Source organism: Phocoena sinus, chromosome 16, assembly GCF_008692025.1.
Source record: "Phocoena sinus isolate mPhoSin1 chromosome 16, mPhoSin1.pri, whole genome shotgun sequence".
Lineage (NCBI taxonomy): Eukaryota > Metazoa > Chordata > Mammalia > Artiodactyla > Phocoenidae > Phocoena > Phocoena sinus.
Window position 1 is genome coordinate 34,274,154 of NC_045778.1, and position 19,187 is coordinate 34,293,340.

The 19,187-nt window shown below is 42.3% G+C and overlaps 2 protein-coding genes across 6 annotated transcripts in view; one reads left to right on the forward strand and one right to left on the reverse strand.

Annotated features, from left to right (window-relative positions):
• Positions 1 to 14,155: 14,155 nt before the first annotated feature.
• Positions 14,156 to 14,824, reverse strand: LOC116741283 (proline-rich protein HaeIII subfamily 1-like). The gene has a single exon (XM_032607577.1). The coding sequence runs from the start codon at positions 14,822 to 14,824 to the stop codon at positions 14,156 to 14,158; it is 669 nt and encodes a 222-aa protein (XP_032463468.1).
• Positions 14,366 to 19,187, forward strand: part of CCSER2 (coiled-coil serine rich protein 2) — a 160,671-nt gene continuing 155,849 nt past the window's right edge. For 3 of the 5 annotated variants that reach the window (XR_004346138.1, XM_032607902.1, XM_032607901.1), the window contains exon 1: positions 14,368 to 14,584. The gene's annotated coding sequence lies outside the window, so the exon portion shown is untranslated. Of the gene's footprint in view, positions 14,585 to 16,433; positions 16,490 to 19,187 lie in introns of all 5 variants that reach the window. The other 2 variants (XM_032607900.1, XM_032607899.1) reach the window with 2 other exon arrangements.

Consider the following 19,187-nt stretch of genomic DNA (forward strand, 5'->3'; position numbering starts at 1 on the left):
ATTGGTATCTGGGTTGACAGGAGCACAGTGTGTGTAGGAATGAGGGGGCAGGTCCTGGGGCCTAGCTTGGAGCTGTGTACTCTGGTCATGGGGTCTAGCATGAAGTCTCTGGGGACCCCTTTCTACCAACTGAGCCCTTGACCCCTGACTCCTGCAAACCCTCTGAGTCTAGACACTTTCTCCATCAGTCCCCTGGCCAGTCTGTCTTCACCAGTGCTTTTCAATCTTTGGCACACAAAGCAATCACCTGGAGAGCCTGTCAAAAGAGATTCCTGGGCACCACACCCAGAGATTCTGATTACAGGTCTGAGATAGGGCTGTGAGAGTTTGTATTTCTACCGAGCTCCCAGGTAAGGCAGGTCCAAAGACCATACTTTGTGCAGCCCTGGTCCATGTCTCCACCACAGCCTCTGATTTGGGGTCACTTTGCTCTCACCAAGGTGGTCCTATGGCTGGCTCATTTGTTCTCAACCAAGCTGCCTACCCCACATGTTACTGGGAACTTAGGAGAATTTCTGGATTCTTGTATTCCACAAAAGAAACAGGGGTGGGTGCTGCGGAAGTGCTTCCTCTAGCTCTCCCTTGGATGAATATTCCATGCTGCCTCCTCTCCCCTAAAATGAGGTGGGAGTTCCCTGTGAGAGGCATCCTTCCAAAGTACCAAATGGGAAGAGAAACACAAGCTCCCTTTGCCTTAGGCTTCGATCTGAAGAGGCAGTTCTTCCATTTTAAAACTAGAACCGGGGCTTCCCTGGTGGCGCAGTGGTTGAGAATCTGCCTGCTAATGCAGGGGACACGGGTTTGAGCCTTGGTCTGGGGGGATCCCACATGCCGCAGAGCAACTACGCCCGTGAGCCACAACTACTGAGCCTGCGCGTCTGGAGCCTGTGCTCCGGAACAAGAGAGGCCGCGATAGTGAGAGGCCCGCGCACCGCGATGAAGAGTGGCCCCCGCTTGCCACAACTAGAGAAAGTCCTCACGCAGAAACGAAGACCCAACACAGCAAAAATTAAGTAATTAATTAATAAACTCCTACCCCCAACATCTTAAAAAAAAAAAAAAAAAAAACTAGGACCAAATGTGGGGAAGGGTAAACACAAGGACACTGGCACCTGACATCATTTGTATCTCTTTCTCTCCTCTCCTTTCCTCCCAGAACCAAAAAGGCTTTCTTTCATTGCTCGCTTTGTCTGAAAATCACTTTTCCATTGTTAATGCCTCCTTCTTCCTGTGGTGGACATTTGGGCGCCTTCCCTGGGGCCATAATGGCAGAGTGGCTTCTGGGGAACATGATTGAGAGAATAGTAAAAAATACATGGCTGGGCTTCCCTGGTGGTGCAGTGGTTGAGAGTCCGCCTGCCGATGCAGGGGACACGGTTTTGTGCCCCGGTCCGGGAAGATCCCACATGCCACGGAGTGGCTGGGCCTGTAAGCCGTGGCTGCTGGGCCTGTGCGTCTGAAGCCTGTGCTCCACAATGGGAGAGGCCACAACAGTGAGAGGCCCGTGTACCGCAAAAAAAAAAAAAAAAAAAAAAAATACATGGCTTAATGTTTTCAAAAGATTGTCTCTGATACATTCAGTAATTGTGTTATCTTTTTTTCTTTGTTACATTTGCCAGACATTTGTCTATGCTTTTTTATTTGGTTTGATTTATTAATTCTACTTTTTTCCTATTTTCACATTCAATAATATTGTTACCTTTATGACATTCTTCAGTTTTAGATTTTTTCTAACATCTTGAACAGAAAGCTTAGTTTATTAATTTTCATCATCTTGAACTTTAAAAATATCAATATATTTCACAATCACATACTGTAAATAGGTAATTTTACATAAATGGGATCATGTCACATGTGGATACCTTCTCTGCCACCCTCAGTTACATCATCCCTTTGCATCAGCACCGCCCCTTGCCTTTTTCTTCTTATATAATAGAACATTTGAGGCTAGAAATTTATTTCTTTAAATGCTTTGGCTGTATCCTATTAGTTCGACATGTAGGATTCTCACTGTCTTTAAATTTCTATAGACATTAAAATCCTGCTACAGGTTGCCTCATAGATAATGTGAATTTAGACATACTACATCTAAATTTACTGAGATCAGTGCTTTGTTCCTCCCCTCCTCTGAGCCTTCTTCTTCCTTTTCTTTTTTTTAAATTTATTTATTTATTTTTGTCTGCGTTGGGTCTTTGTTGCTGCGTGTGGGCTTTCTCTAGTTGCAGCAAGCAGGGGCTACTCTTCGTTGCGGTGAGTGGGCTTCTCACTATGGTGGCTTCTCTTGTTGTGGAGCACAGGCTCTAGGGGAGCAGGCTCAGTAGTTGTGGCACACAGGCTTAATTGCTCCGCAGCATGTGGGATCTTCCGGGGGCAGGGATCGAACCCATGCCCCCTGCTTTGGCAGGCGGATTCTTAATCACTGCACCACCAGGGAAGTCCTCTTCTTCCTTTTCAATCGGAGTCAGCTAAAATTCTTATCTTCCTCATAGGAAGGGGGATCTTAGAAGATGTGGGATTGGGCAATGGAGTGAAGAGAATATGGCCTCCAATCTCCTGAGATTCCCCTGGCCCATTGGCCCTAGGTCAGCTGGAAAACACCAGATAAGAGATCCTGGGACTGTTGCTCATGTCCTGGATATAATCAGCCACAGAACTCAAATGCACTCCTGTGAATATTTAGGTTGGGGCAGCCATCAGCTAGCAGGTAACACCAAATGCAGCCAGGTCCTGGATGGATTGGGGGAAATCCCAGCTACAAAGACGTGACCCTCATCTTTTCATCTCATTAAACTTGCAGTAACATAAACCTGTACATTTTACAAAATTGAATTTTTTGGACTCTTCTAAGTGGATTATGATGGGGTTTTACTATGGGATGTGTGAACAAAGAACAGAGAGCGTCGCTCATCACCCAGTTATACAAGGGTTAAATCAAAACCCATGTGGTTGCCCACTAACAGGACACCCTGAGAGGGATTCAGGATAAAAAACAGGATGAGGCACTCTGTGCTTTGAATAAATGGGCCCCTATATTCCTAGAGAGTGAGAAGTCTATCTCAGGAAGAATTTCAATGACCCTAGATTCTTGCATCTTCCCACATATATAAAAAACACACTAAAATCATTAACTTGAGATGTCTGTTCTTTGTGATTAGCAGTAATCTTTTACCATCATGTATCCTTGACTATATGTATTTCCTAGCCAAAAAAAAATCATATACAAATTGGCTCCTCTCCTGCCTCATAGCTGAATGAGTGGCTCTCTCCAGGGCTATAGTCCTCAGTAAGACCGTGAATAAAACTTAAACTCACAACTCTTATGTTGTGTTTTTCTTTAAGTCAACAGATGAAATATACTTGAGTCTGCTCCTACCCCCTAGACCATGAACACCCAACGCCAGAGAATGGCTCCCTGCCCCTGATTTTCACTCACCCACTACCCTCCTTCCAGCTCACGTCATCCTGTGGTCCTGGCACCAAGCTTTTCTGCATTTCGCACCCTTGGCTCCTAATCCTGTCTGCCATTTCCTCCCTCAAGCCTTCTTACTCCAACCAATGTTTCTGGTACTCTCCTTTTTGGTTGCATTTTAAAATTATTATTATTGTTATTATTTGAATTTATTTCCTATACTGCATAGGTATTTTCTTCATATGGTACAGCATTGAAAAGCTACACGAGTATACAGTGGGAATAAAGTCTCCTTTCATTCCACATGTCTTAGTAACAGAATCCCCCTTTGTGAAAGCAACCACTGTTACAAGTTTCTTGAGTATCTTCTGAGAGATGGCCTTTGAAACTACAAATATTTGTGTATATACACCTATTTCCTTTTCCCTAAACAAGTTGTGGCACGTTATACATATACTTCACACCTGGCATTTCCCCCTTGACATCGGGACTTAAAGGGAGCTCCATTCCAGCGCGTGGAGACCTGTGCGTTGTTGTTAATGCCATTACGTTTCTTGGGCCTTGACTTTTGGAAAAATGTCTTGGGTCATTCTGAGAACCCCCGAAACTGCCTTCTACTCCCCACACTGCAGCTTCCAGTAAGAGGTACTCCGTTCAGTCCACCCCACCCTCAGGGACTGGCACCATCCCTGCCACTGTCCTAGGATTTCCTGCCAATGATGGAGAGGAATGAGCCAGTTCTAGCCACAGCACTTTATTTCTCCCACAGAACAGCTGAGCTGAAAAGGGAAATGGCGCTTTCTGGAAGGGAGTCTGTGGACCTTCAACAATGACATGCTGACGCCTGGCGAGGAGCACAGAGTCACAAAACCTCCCCAGCCATAGCGGGCAAATGGCATTCATACAGGAGGGCAAGGCTCAGCAATATCAAATCAGCAATCCTTTCTTCTTTATCTGCGTGTTTATCCTGTAAGATAAACAAGGGGTCACTTTCCACGAGGAACAGTCAGCATCCTTCTCAGGGCCCAGGGTGGCAGGATATCTCAATTTCTTTACTCCTTGATCATGCAGGTTATTGTATTATCACTTCTTAAAAAGTTAGCCTTTTTCTCCCCAATTCAACAAATATTTTTGAATACTCACTACGTTACAGGTTGCATTCTAGGTACCAAGAATATAACCATACTGGAAGGTCCCTATTCTCAGTCCAGTTGTTTTTTTGTTTGTTTGTTTTGTTCTTTTAATTCTCCAATCTTCCCTCTTACATGCTCTAAAGCCTGATGGCTGTTTCGTGTATAATATTGGTATGTTCATTGTAGAGTCATTTCACGGGAAGGATCAAAAACTTTGCTCAATTTCCTGCTTGCTTTTGGTTCCTATTCCTTTCTCCAGACATGTCCACAGATCAGGTGTGTCAAGCAGAGTCTCCTGGCTTCCACGGCTTAATGTCCTGGTGCTCAGGATAATGCAAAGGAGGGAATGGAAGGGAGAAGGAATCAGATACAGCACTGAAGTCGTCCATGGTAGAAACTGCCTCTAATACACATTCTCCTTTTCTTCATAGGCGTAGATTTTATATCTGGGCACAGAACTGTAGAGAGGAAAGAACACATTTGCCAGCCTCCCTACAACTAGGTGTGCCATGAACTAAAGTTTGGCTGAGGAAATATAAGAGGAAGCGTCCTGTGGCCACTTTCGGGAACCTACCTTAAGAGACTGCTGGAGCATGCCTTTTGCCCTTTCTTCATTCCTTTCTCCAGCCTACTGCTTAGAACACAGTTGTTGACTTAGACCTTGAAGGCGAGAGCCACATCCTAGGGATGGTAGAGGAACTTCAAGAGAAACTGATGGTGCCAAGCCCCATAACGATACTGGACACGTACCTCTTGACTTTTCCTTGAAGGAAAAAAGAAATTCTGGTGTGGTTGTAACCTCTGTCAGGTTGAATTTTGCTGAATTTTTTCCCCATCCCTACCTAAGTCATAAACTACCATCCACTCAGAATTCTGAAGAAATATATTTTCATGTTTATTTTTAAATCTCTGCTATTAGTAGCGGCAAGGGTTAATTTATAAATGTTGATTTAAAAGTTATCAGCCATTCTCAGCCCCCTGCCTTTCCAACCTACGCAGTAAAATTTTCAGCTTGAAACCTCAGTCCTACTCAGTGCGTGAGCCTGAGGAGGGGGTATGAAGTGTGCATGTGGAGCAGGGCAGGGGGTATAGAGGAGTTTGGAATTGTTCTTTCAGGAGGTTGGATTCCAATATGCCCAGGCTACCCAGATGGTACTCTACACACCTGTGTGCTCAGCCCAACAACTGCTTGACCCTTAATGTCTTGCTTCTCCATCATGAGCAGGTTATTCACTCCTCAAGGGTGCACATCCTCTTTTATGTCTGTTAGAAGAGCTGGCTACTGGTCGGTAGCCTACGATGGGAATCCTCTCCATGATTAGTCCCAAGTACCAGGGAAATTGACAGCAGAATTGGCATAGGAGCCAGTTGGGAAGAAGTGAAAAAGGCAGCCCATGGGTCATTAAGCAGATGGTTTCCTATCACTGGCACCACTACTGGCCGATGGTGCATGGGCACATTTACCCAGCTTAAAGGTCCAGGGTAATCTGTGTAGTTTCTGACAGAAGCCTCTCTGGGTTGCTGGTGCCTGGCCCCTGCACTCTGCCCAGCTCTGAACGAGATGGGTCAGTTGGAAGTGCTCAGGTGCTGCCAACAGTGTCCATATTGCTTGGAGAAGTTGGTTCTGGGCTCCATCACTACACCAGACTGGGATGGATACTAGCTCATAATGTAACTCATATTTGCTGTGTACCCTGCATGCTGATTTGGAATCCCCACCCCCTATATTGGAAGTCCTCTCTACAATGTCCTCAGCGACCTGAGCCTTGGGATCACCCATCATCCCTTTCCTTCCTGGCCCATTGTTGAGCCAATTGCCCAGGATCACAGACAGATTTCAGAGGTGCTGTGGTGTTTGCAGGGGCCAAGGTGAGGCCAAGTCATCCAGAGAGAGTTACTGAGTCCTGAACAAGTCAAGAGGACTGTATCTCCCGCTACCTTACTTGGAGTCTTCCACTTGGAAGGTTAAACAAGGGATATTGCTCCAGTGACCACAGAAGGCAGGAGACAGCATCTTTGAGGACCCCAACTCTTCCCCAGCACCATAAGGTCTTAAAAGCTATAGCCCTTCCCATCCCCCATAAATTCAGACACGTTCTTAGAGAGAGAAGCAGGGAACAGATGAAGCCATAGAGATATCGGGTCTTTTTACCAGGAAATAATCAAAGACTTCTTAAAAGGTATTGTTTAAAAGATCAGCTATGTCCAAGTTTTAAGCAGATTGATATATTTTTTTCCAAAACCCAGCAGATAAGGAGTCAGGGGAAAAGTCAGATTAGTTATAGTCAAATAAAGGAATTAAAATTTCTCTGCTGTTATGGGCTAAATTGTGTCCCCCTAAAATTCATATGCTGAAGTCCTAACCCCCTGTACTGAGTGTATTTGGAGATAGAGTCTTTAAAGTGGTAATTAAGGTAAAATGAAGTCATTAGTGTGGGCCCTAATTCGACATGCTGGTATCCTTGTAAGAAGAGATTAGGGCATAGACTCAGAGGGACACAGGGATCACATGGCCATCTACAGGCCAAGTTGAGAGGCCTCAGAAGAAACCAACACTGCCGACACCTTGATCTTGGACTTCCAGCCTCCAGAAGTTGAGAAAAAAATTTCTGTTGTTTAAGCCACGCAGTCTTTGGTACTTTGTTATGGCAGCCCTAGCAAACTAATATATCTGCATATCTGAATAATAGTGTAAATAAATTTACATCCCCGTTACGACTTTAATTTTTACATGAATTGAAGTGTGTTGTACTAATATCTAATTATTTAGCACCTCCTCTGTGCCAGGCATTACTCTAAGGGCTTACATATATTAATTCATCTTATTCTTATAAGAACCTCATTTAAAAAAAAAAAAAAAAAAAGAACCTCATTTATTCTCCATTTACAGATATGAACACTGAGGGACAGAGAAAGTAACTTCTAAAGCCTCACAAAGCATCAGTGGCATGTGGCAGAGCCAGGATTCAGAGCTAGACAGACACCAGAGCTACATGCTCCACCAGCACAGGGAAACTTGGTTTTTCACTGAAATATAATACTTCCTGGCAGTTTTCCATGTCAGTACATGTTTGTTTAAAGAGTCACATGGAATTATAGTCTTATTCCAGGGTATGAAAATTAAACCTGCATTGATGCCTTTGCTGCTTTAGCAAGTAGCCTTCTGACCATCCTCAGGAACAGTGACTCATCCAGAAAGAATTAAGGCATTTCCTCTCATCCCCAAGGAGCAGAGTGGCCATTGTGTTTCTCAGGATTGGTGGGCCCTCCTTCATTTAGTAGAGCTCCTTTTTGAGAAGCTTTGCCTGAAAGGAATTTAAGTCATATTATGACAGAAAACAAGTAAAATGAGAATTTGTAGGAGAGGTACTAGATGGATTTGGAGCTAGGACCCTAAGAAATGCCTGGGAGCAGGGGACAGGAAGAAGTCCTTTGAAAGGTCCTGGGGTCCAGTAACTGGCCCATACTTGTGTGGTCCCATCTGTGGTATATAGTCGGGAAAGGGTCAGGTCTAACGCCAGTGGGGGCAGAGGACTGTAGGGAGTTCTGTTGGAGTGGCCAGGGTGGACGTCAGACTAGAGAAGGGCTGTCCTACACCAGAGGCAACCAGCCAGGGCAAGCTGCACAGTGGGGAGAGGAAACTGTGGGAGTGGGCACTTGCCCTAGATGCTGCCTGCCCAGCCTCCTGGGAAAGCCTATGAAATCCATGTCCCCTAGTGAATCATCTGCTAGTGAGGAGCTTCCTCTTTTTACCCCAGGAACTTGGCACACCTTCAGGAGATCTCATTAAATTATTTAATCTCCTGTTCTCAATCTCTTTTTCTGTTTTCATCAATTTCTGGGAGAGTTCCTCAACTTTATTTTCTATCCCTTCTATTGAGTTTTTTCATTGCTGCTTCATCTTTTTCATTTCCAAAGGCTCTTGAACAGTGTTTTCAGAACATTTCTTTTCTTATGACATCTATTCTTGTTTCATGGATGCAAGGATATTTCTTATTTCTTTCATATTTCCTTAAACACATTATTTATACTTTTTTTGTGAGGCAAGTGAATGAGGAGTAGTTTTCTTCTTCCTGCAGAGTTTCTGGTTCCTTTCAGGTCTATTTGTTTGGGTCTCTGTCTTCTGTGTTAGAGGTTGTCTTCTAGTGTGCTGCAATTTTGGTTTCTTGTTCATTGTTAAGCAGGAAGGGGGAACTAAGGAATCCTATAAAACTATATTGGATTCTGTACCTATAGAAAAGAAAATATACCATTTTTTGAAGTGCACGTGGAATATTCATGAAAATTAACCAAATATTAGGTTGCCAAGAAAATCTCAAGAAATCCCAAAGAATAGAAACATACAAATAACATTCTCTGATCATAATGCAATACAACTTTTAGAAATTAGTGACAGAATTTCTTAAAAATGTAAAATTTCCTTTTTCCTGGTAATTTAAAAAAACTATTAAACACCTATTGGATTAAAAGGAAAATAAAAAAACAAGATTTCAGAATTTCTTGAAAATAATAATAATGAAAACATGACATAGAATCTCTGTGATACCACTAAGGCTGTTATCACAGGAAAACTTATAGCTTTAAACACCTGGTGCAGTAGAAATAAAAACATCAATATAAATGAATTTAGTAACCAAAATGGAAAGCTAGGAAAAAAGTAACTAAAAGAAAGGAGAAGGAAACTAATAAAGATCAAATTATAAATAATGACTTGGAAAACAGAAAAGAGTAGAACCAATAAATCCAAAAGTTGGTTATTTGAAAAACATAACAAAATACACAAACAATTAGCTAACTTAAGCTTTAAAAAGGGAGAAATCACAAATGTAAGAGGGAAATCGCATAAAAGGGGGTAAACCACTAGCTAACTTATGCTTTAAAAAGAAAGAAATCACAAAAATAAAAGGGAAATAGCATAAAAACAGAGAAAGCAATTTTTAAGAAGAAAGTACTTTGTGCAACTCTGCAAATAAACATGAAAACTTAGAAGAAATGGGTATGTTTTCAGGCAAACAGAAGTTGCCAAAATTGATCCTAACAAAGACAGAAAGTCTAAACAAACTAATTGCTATAAAAGAAATAAAAAGGCTAAAGAGTTACTGCACAAAATGATACACAAAGAATCACCAAGCCAAACGAAATTCCACATAATCTATAAAGGTCAGATGATTTCATTGTTACTTAAACTATATATAATATTAATCTCTAAACCTGATGAAGATTATCAGGTTTTTATTCCAATACATTTCAACGCATTTAGGATAAATTCCAAAGATTTTTATTCCATCTGTAAATTTTATTTTTCATTTTATTTTGGCCGTGCCATGTGGCATGTGGATCTTAGTTCCCTGACCAGGGATCGAACCTGTGGGCACCGCCCCCCCGCCCCGCCCCACCCCGTACTGGAAGCACAGAATCTTAACCACTGGACCGCCAGGGAAGTCCCAAAGATTTTTATCCCAATAAAAGGAGACCACAGACCATTCTCAATTAAGAATTTCCTTATCTATTCATCCGTGTCTTGGCTCTTGTGAATTATGCTGTGATTAACATTGAGAAAGAGATATAGCTTCAAGATAGTGCTTTACTTTCCTTCAAATATATACCCAGAAGTGGGATTGCTGTGTCATATGGTAGTGCTATTTTTAATTTTTTGAGGAACCTCTGTAGTGTTTTCCATACTGGCTGTACCAATTTACACTCCCAACAATACTGCACAAGTGTCCTCTTTTCTCCACATCCTTGCCAGCATTTTTTTATCTCTTGTTTTTTTGTTCTTTTTTTAATTATAGCCATTCTAAGAGGTATGAGATGATCTCTCTCTCTCTCCCCTTTTTTTTTTAACATTTAAAAAAAAGAAATTTATTTAACCAAAAAACCAAAAACAGTTCACCCATTTCTCCCACCCTTTCACACCCCCACCTCTGGCACCCGCTAATCTGTCTCTTCTCTGTATCTATGAGCTTGAGCTTGTTTTGTTTTTGTTTTTTTTTATATTCCATGTATAAGAGAGATAATATAGTATTTGTCTTTCTCTGTCTTACTTATTTCACTTCATGTAATGTCTTCGAGGTCCATCCACATTGTCACAAATGGCAAGATTTCTTTATTTTTTCTTCTCTGAATAATATTCCATTGTATGTATACCAAATCTTTATCCATTCATCTGTCAATAACACAGCTGTTCCCATATCTTGGGTATTGTAAATAATGCTGCACTGAACACAGGAGTTCATGTATCTTTTCAAGTTAGTGTTTTGATTTTCTTCAGATGAAAATCCAGAAGTAGAATCATGGGATCATTTGGTAGTTCTATTTTTAATTTTTTGAGGAAACTTCATACTGTTTTCATAGTGACTGCATCAATTTACATTCCCACCAACAGTGCACAAGGGTTCCCTTTTCACCACATCCTCACCAACATGTATTTCTAGTCTTTTTGATGATAACCATTCTAACAAGTGTGAAGTGATATCTCATTTTGGTTTTGATGTGCATTTCACTGATGATCAGTGATGTTGAGCATCTTTTTAAAGATAATAAATGTGTATTACAGTATTTAAGCTATAAATAAATAAATAAATACAGAAGTCCCTAGGAATATTAACTCCAAACTAGTAAAACATGTTAAGATGTCTATAAACTTAAGAAAATACACTGAAATATTATTATGATTGTATTGTGTTTGAGAAGTCTTTTCCTTGTTTTACCTATTATGATCCTATTGTAGATACTTTTTTTTAATCTAATAAACATGCATAGTAAAAATGTATAAATATGCTTGCTGACTCTTCTCTAGACTCATTCCCATACAGACATCTGTAAGGCAGACACCCCTTCCTCCAAACGTTCTGTGCTATCATACCGTTTTTCTTAATAATCAAGTCCAGACTGCGATCCAAAAGATCATCTGATTCCCTGTTTGCCCTGACACCACTGGGCCCATCCCAAAAAACACTGGGAAGGTTTGTCAAACTACCAACGTTCCCACCACAGCATTTTATACATCTGCCCCTGACTCTTCATCTTCTGTTCTACTTCCCCTGCTCGTGGGGCTGGGGTTATACCCTGGCCTTCTCAGGCCTTCTCTGCTGCCTAGCCTGTGTTGAAGCCTGCCACAGTTGGGTTACTTATCCACATAACACATGACACTTAAACCTCTGTCTCCCATCAGTCATTCATGGGTTTCTGGGAGATGGTCATCTCCTACCTGATTAGGATGATTGTAGAATAGATTGTTGAAGAGGTAGTTTAGTGCAATGGTTCTTACGGTGTGGTCCCTGGGCATTATTCCTCCCAGGAACTTATTAGAACTACAGATTTTTGGGTACCACCCAGGCCTTCTGAATCAGAAACTCTGGGGGTGGTGCCCAGCAAGCTACAGTTTGCTAAGCTCCCCAGGTAATTCTAACTAAAATTTGTGAACCACTGCTCATCTTGATCTGCCCTCTCACATTTAACCTCAGTCATAAGCAGGCTTCAGACTCTCAGAGGTCAGACTTCTAAGGATATATATAATATGTATATACAATATATTTATATTTAATATTAAAAGCTTTTTTATATATAGCTTGATGTGCCTGACAGAACTAATGTGACATAACAACCAAGTAAATGAGAAAATTGAGATAAAGACTAAACAGCAATAAGGAAAATTAGATGAAGTTGGGAAATATTCATACACAGCAAGCCCCCAGTAACCTTTGTAGAGGAAGAAGGGAAAGGTGACAGTATTTAAGAGCTGCTAAAGAAAAGAGAAAACATAATCACTTCAAGTCTTTAGAGAATCACAAGATAGCAACCTAGCAATTTGGAGAAGCATAGCTCTTTCTGGTTTTTGGAACAGAGATGTTCCTTTCCTAGATCCTCATATGCAGACTATCTAGTATGTAGTGTCTTCTCCAATTCTCGCATACAAGCTGTTAGGAGACATTTCTTTCTTTTTTTAAATTAATTAAATAATGTATTTATTTTTATTTTTGGCTGTGTTGGGTCTTCACTACTGCGTGTGGGTTTTCTCTGGTTGCATCGAGTGGGGGCTACTCTTTGTTGCGGTGCGCGGGCTTCTCATTGCGGTGGCTTCTCTTGTTGCAGAGCATGGGCTCTAGGTGTGCCGGCTTCAGTAGTTGCAGCAGGCAGGCTCAGTAGTTGTGGCTCGCGGGCTCTACAGCACAGGCTCAGTCGTTGTGGCGCATGGGCTTAGTTGCTCTGCAGCATGTGGGATCTTCCTGGGCCAGGGCTTGAACCCGTGTCCCCTGCATTGGCAGGCAGATTCTTAACCACTGCGCCCAGGGAAGCCCGACGAGACATTTCTTGTACCACCTCTCAATTTAGCTGATGGCATAAACCCCAAAGCACATGTTGGTAACTGCATTTATTTTTATTTTTATTTTTTGGTACGCGGGCCTCTCACCGTTGCGGCCTCTCCCACCGCGGAGCCCAGGCCCCGGATTCACAGGCCCAGCGGCCACGGCTCACGGGCCCAGCCGCTCCGCGGCACGCGGGATCCTCCCGGACTGGGGCACGAACCCGCGTCCCCTGCATCGGCAGGCGGACTCCCAACCACTGCGCCACCAGGGAAGCCCGGTAACTGCATTTCTTGAGGGACGTTCTTGCGGGGTGTGTTCAAGTGTTCAGTGTGGTGTTTGCCTAATGACCTGACTTAATCCAAAAATAAATCGTAGAGTGTTTAGTTCTAGTCTACTTAATCCAGAGATAAATCGTAGAGTGTTTAGTTCTAGTCTTTCTCTACATTTTAAGCATACATCTTATCTTCCAAGAAATTCAATCTTTAACTTTATGGGTTGATTTTAAACATGACACTATTTTCCAAATATAAAAGTATACTATTAAGAGAAGTCTGGTTCTACAAATCAGGCATGCCCCCTCATATCAGTCTGGTAATTTCCACTCCCTTTCCCCTTGGAGTATCACTGATCTGGAGGCATGAAAGAAATCAGTATTTCTCAAGAAATCCTCAAAGTTATTTACTGCAATGGAGCTGCTGATAAGCATGGCCTACAGGGATTTCAGGTAAGTCTATTGCCAGACAGGGGAACCTCCAGGGCTTTTACATCCAGCTAGACCAGGGAGGCTTCCAGGGGCAAGGGCACTCAACAAGCCAAGCCATCAAGGAAGAAAGGAGGGGAAGAGAAGGCCTATGGCTGATGGAAGTCCCAGAGGGCAGGAGGACCTGGCTTCCGGCAAAAGAAACCCAGATTGATTATGTCATGAAGCTGTTTCCACTCTCAGCACTCCGGTGTGCCTATTTCTTCCACTCAATCTCAGTAAGATCCGGCAGAGTGTTTGTTGGTTCTCAGTAAGATCCGGCATGATCCAGAGCAAGCACCGGAGGGCAGAAAACAGGGATGGACCTGAAAACACAAAATGTTAGATCTGTCCACTTCACCGAAATGTGGGAGAGGAGCCCACGTCAGTCCCAAAGCTCTGACTACTCCTAACTTTTCGGGGTCGGGAGGTTTAGTTGACAGGTTTGACCGAGGTAAAGAGGCAAATGTTGGTCCAGGAGGCCGGCTATAGGTGGGTCAGCCACCAGGCTGGCGTCACAAGTTGGGCGCAGGAAAGGCCTGAGTCAGGGGGCAGAGAGGCAAGGTCAGTGGAAGGGGGCGGGTCCTGAAGTGGGGGGTGTAGCCTGGGAAAGGCTGGCGAGAGGGCGGGGGCGGTGCCAGAAATGGGCAGAAGCCGGAGTCAGGCAGCGGGGGCGGGCCCAAAGGCGGGGCCTAACCTCGTGAGGCTCGCGCCTGCGCAGGGCGTTCCGGGGGGGCGGGGCTGCGCGCGCGCGGTTCGTGGGCCCCGGAGGGCGGAGTCCAGGCGGGCGCCGGCCGAGGGAGGGGGCGCGGTGGCTCTGGAGTCCAGCGCTCCCTCGGGCCGTGGACGTGATGCTGGCTGCTGTGGGTCGGGCGGCTGGGCCAGCGGGGATGTGACGGGCGGCCCCTCGCCTCACCTGCCGTCCTTTGGCCTGTAGGTCGCTGGGCGACCGGCAGCCGGGCCGCGGCTGAGGAGGCAGCGCGACCTCCGCACGGTGAGAGTCGGGGTCGGGGCGGGAGCAGGGGCCGGAGTCGGGGCGGGGCGAGCGCCCGCGGCAGCCCTGGGCAGGGGGCGCGGTCCGGGGCCCAGGTCCGGGCGCCCGGGATAGGGCCGTGGCGTCCTCCGGCCTCCTGCCCTCCGGAGCGACCCTCTGGAGTCTCCGCGAGCCACCTGAGCAGGCAGGCGTGGAGCGGGGAGGTCGGACGTTCCTCGCCCCTGGGGCTGTGACAGGCATATCAGGGCCCGTGGGCCGCTGCGGCTGCGGCCCTCTCTCAAGGAGAAATCAGGGCGAGGCTGAGATACCCAGTGATTTCAGAGCCAGGATGCTAGTGAGGGATGATAGGGAAAGTACCAAGTACCGGGGTGCCCCGAATGACTGTGGGTTTTTTTTTTTTTAATTGCTGGGCCCAAACAAAGACACACCCTAAACACATCCTGAGACAAAACTTTGGTGGACCACACCGTTGCCATAGGTTCAGATGCTTCTTCTCTCTCCTTTTTAGACATCTGCTGTTTTTATACATATATATATATTTTTTTAATGCACCTACTCTTTTTTGTCAGGCAAAGGGAGAATGACTTCTTTGAGGGAGCATTTGACGGCTAAGCTTGAGTTTGAATTTCAGTAATTGCAAATTCATCTTTGTGGGCTACCCAGCCAGTTAGGCTTGCTGTTCCTAGACTAGGCCTGAACAGTGTGGAAATTACTGATGCAGGGACTCTTCGTAGTCCCAGATTGGAATGTCTGTGTTTCACTCCCATTGGTGAGATAAATGGAGCTTAGGCTTTCCAAAATAACCTTTTGAAAGGCATTTCTTTTTTCCCTTTTTTTCCTGAGCATTAAAATATTAATGGAACCTATTAATTTTGCCAGTTTTTTTTTTCTTCTTCTTCTTAAGCATCATCTTCTAGACTAGTTTTAAAGAGAGTTTGGTTGTGGCACCTCTTCTTTAACCAAAAGGCATTCAAGATACTTGCCTCTGCAAAAGATAGTCACAAAAAACTTCTTATCTGTAATCAATATATGTATTATAAGGATTTAAACATTCCTGAATGTTTTGCCTGAAGTCAGTCTTAGATGTTATTACTGTTTGCCTCTCTTAATTCATTACTTAGTATCTTTAGTATTTTCTTATTTGCTCGTTTTCTTTAGTGTTCTCAACAACACTGATGTCAAATAATCTTTGGGTAAACACACACTTTCTTGAACCCTTTAGCTGTAATTCATACTGTTTTACTTCAGTGTTGTATTAATACGCCATAGTAAGAAACTGCTAGAAGCCATCCTGAACACCAGGAACTCTCCATTTAAAAAAACACAACAAGGCAATTTATTGTACCTTTTCACATCTAGACTTTCATTTTCTGTTTGTTGTCTTGACTCAACTTTGATTGGGGAAGAAGAGGGGACTTTGATTTCATGCTTAAAAGTCTGGCAGTGACTCTTCATAATAGTCAGAGCCCTTCACGATTTCTCGTACTTGTCTTTGTTTCTCATTTCATCTTCTACCATTTTGCCTGCCCTCTCTGAACAAAGACTATTTAGAGTTCTCTGAAGATGTCATCTTCCTTTGTGGTTTTACACTGTTGCCTCTATTGAGAATTCTTCTCCATCTAGTAAACAACTTACCCTTCAAGACCTGACCAATTATCACCTCTGAATCTTGTCCAGACATCTTATCTCACTTGTCTTCACTGATCCACTAGTACATTGTACATTCTGCAGTTAGTACTCTGTCAGTTGGTAGTTAATGATTTGTTAATATGGCTGTGTTCACCAGACTTTTGGGCTTCTTAAGGGAAGGGACCTTTGCAACTCTAACACATGCTGTTTTATGGCACAGGTGCTCACAGACTGTTTACTAAATGAACTTTTGAGGAATGCTCCTATAGTTTATAGGTAAAGTATATTATAGGTAAAGTATATTACCTACCTTTTTATATAGGTAAAGTTTATAGGTAAAGTATATTAACTACCTCTTTCTGTGTTAGAAAACTTAGAAGAGGTGACTGCACAAGGTACTTTAAAATTTCCAGGAATAAAGTCAAAATTGTTGCTGGTTAGGAATGAAACCCCACTTAGGACAGAAAAAAACCAATATGTTTTATGACACAAGAATAAAAAGAATATGGCCAGTAAGTATTGCTGTTTCTTTAATTTTTTTTTTTTTGTTTGTTTTGTGGTACACGGGCCTCTCACTGCTGTGGTCTCTCCCGTTAAGGAGCACAGGCTCCAGACGTGCAGGCTCAGCGGCCATGGCCCACGGGCCCAGCCCCTCCGCCGCATGCGGGATCTTCCGGGACTGGGGCACGAACACATGTCCTCTGCATCGGCAGGCGGACCCTCAACCACTGTGCCACCAGGGAAGCCCTTGCTGTTTCTTTAATTTAGGACTTTAAGACAAAGAAATTTGCCCAAGGTCATGCAGGTAGAAGGGGACAGAGCTGGGATACAATCCAGGTCTTTTGACCATCTGTGTCCTTGCCCCCAGTTGCCTACTTCTAAGTCTTGTTTTATAATCAGAGTGGGAGATTTTGAGAGAGTTGGACGTATATTGGTTAAAGGGGTCTATTAGTAGGATTTTGAACTTGAAAGAATTCATAGATTATTTGTTTCAACTTTAAAAATTTTACCCATTAAACGACTGACACCCCAAAGGGCAAGAAACTTACTTGAAGTTACTAAGAGTCACTTGTATCCACATCTCCTGATGTCACACTTGTGTATTTTTCATTATTCCATGGTGCTTTGGGGGAAAATGAGGAAGTTGTCAATTTTCAGAGGGAGAGCAAATCAGCTTCAACTTTCAATCTCTTTGGCTGCTTAATTGCCTGCTGCTTCTAGGGTCTTAGAGCCCTTGAGGCTAAGAAACATGATGATTCATTTGAGGATATAGGAGAAACCTAACCTCCACTATTCCATTCGTCTGGGATTTTTGACCTCATTGCTGGATAGAGTGCTCCTTAATAAGTGGCTTCTGCTCACCATATGGAGACCCCCACATACAGTTACATTTTGATGGTGAAATGAAATTTAATAAAATAAGGTTACAGCTGGCTAATAGCATGGCTAAAATTACATGTATTGCTAGTCTGTACGTGAAAAGAGCCTATCTGATTACTTCTATGTGATAGGTTTTTTGTAAAAGAAAAATTGTGGTTTTATGCCTTTGAAAAGTTAGTTTTGAAATGTGTACTTCCTATGGGAGGCCTGATCAATTCTAACAGACAACTTAATGGTCAAAGAAATAAGGAAAAAAAATAAACTTAAAATATTCTCTTATTCATTTCTCATCATATATACATGATTTTGTACTGTAATCACAGCATTACAGTTCAATTTTTGCCTTCATATTTTATGTTTTCTTACTGCTATAGTTTTTATATATTTAAATTAGTATACAGTGTTACAGTGAGTTGATTTATTTACTTATTTATAATTATTGGACATCTAAGCTGCTTCCCGTTTTTCACGGGATGCAGTTAACATGGAGATGTCCTTTGTTTTGCTTCTTTCCTTTAGGCTAAAGCCCCAGGCGGGGGATTATAAGGTCAAAAGGTATGAATGGTTTTGTCACTTTTGAAAAATATTGCTAGGTTTGTTTCTGAAAGGTAGTATTTTTTTTTTTACTGCTTCCAGCAGTTTGGTTGACCAGTTTTATCTTTTACAGGCTTTTGTTTTTAACTTTTTTTTTTCAAATAGGTATAAGGGTACCTGCTGTCTAAGATCGCTATTCACAATAGAAAAGGAAGTGCAGTATTTCTCTCATTTTCTTTTCTCCTTTGTATGAATTGTTTGTCCTTTGCCCATAAATTTACTGGACTCTTCTTACCAATTTTCATTAGTACCTAGCATCATAAATATATTATTCTCTTGAAATATGTTTGTGATCTGTTTTATTTTTGTTATTTTTATTGTTGTAGACTTTGCAGTTTTAAAATTATTAAAATCATTGACAACAACAACAAAAACCAAAAAAAAAATCATTGACAATTTTTTGTGTGTGATTTCATCCTTTGATTGTGAGATCTACGAACAAATGTCACTCTACCATCTGATGCATATTTTTATTTTCTTAAGCTTCTATGGTTCTTTTTGTTATATGTATATATCTTTAACAATAATATATGCAATTGAGATTGCATTTAATTTTTGTGGATTTTATACTATAGAGAATCACATTCTTAAAAATAAGTGAGTTTCCATTGGTAAACTGCTGCCTTTTTTCTTCTTGAACTTGAATAGGAAACAAAACAAAATGAAACTAACCTAGTTTTTTTTATAAATGGGTACTTGTGTTTTAATAAATTATAGTAAATTTAGGCAAAAATTTCATGAAAGCAGTTTTTGGTTAATTGAAGTTTTTGTTGTTTCCAGATTAACTAGAAGATCATTTCTGATTTAACTTTTATTAATCATTCTAAAATGTACGAAAATAAAACCTTGGTTATCTTCTTCCTTTGGGAGTAAGACATTCTAGATAGATGAGACAACCCTGGTGTAGTAATTAACATTGATTGAGTGCTGGTTACTTTGCTGGTACTTGGATAGAATTTCTTACTTAATCCTCATAACAACCCTAAGATGTAGGTTCTTT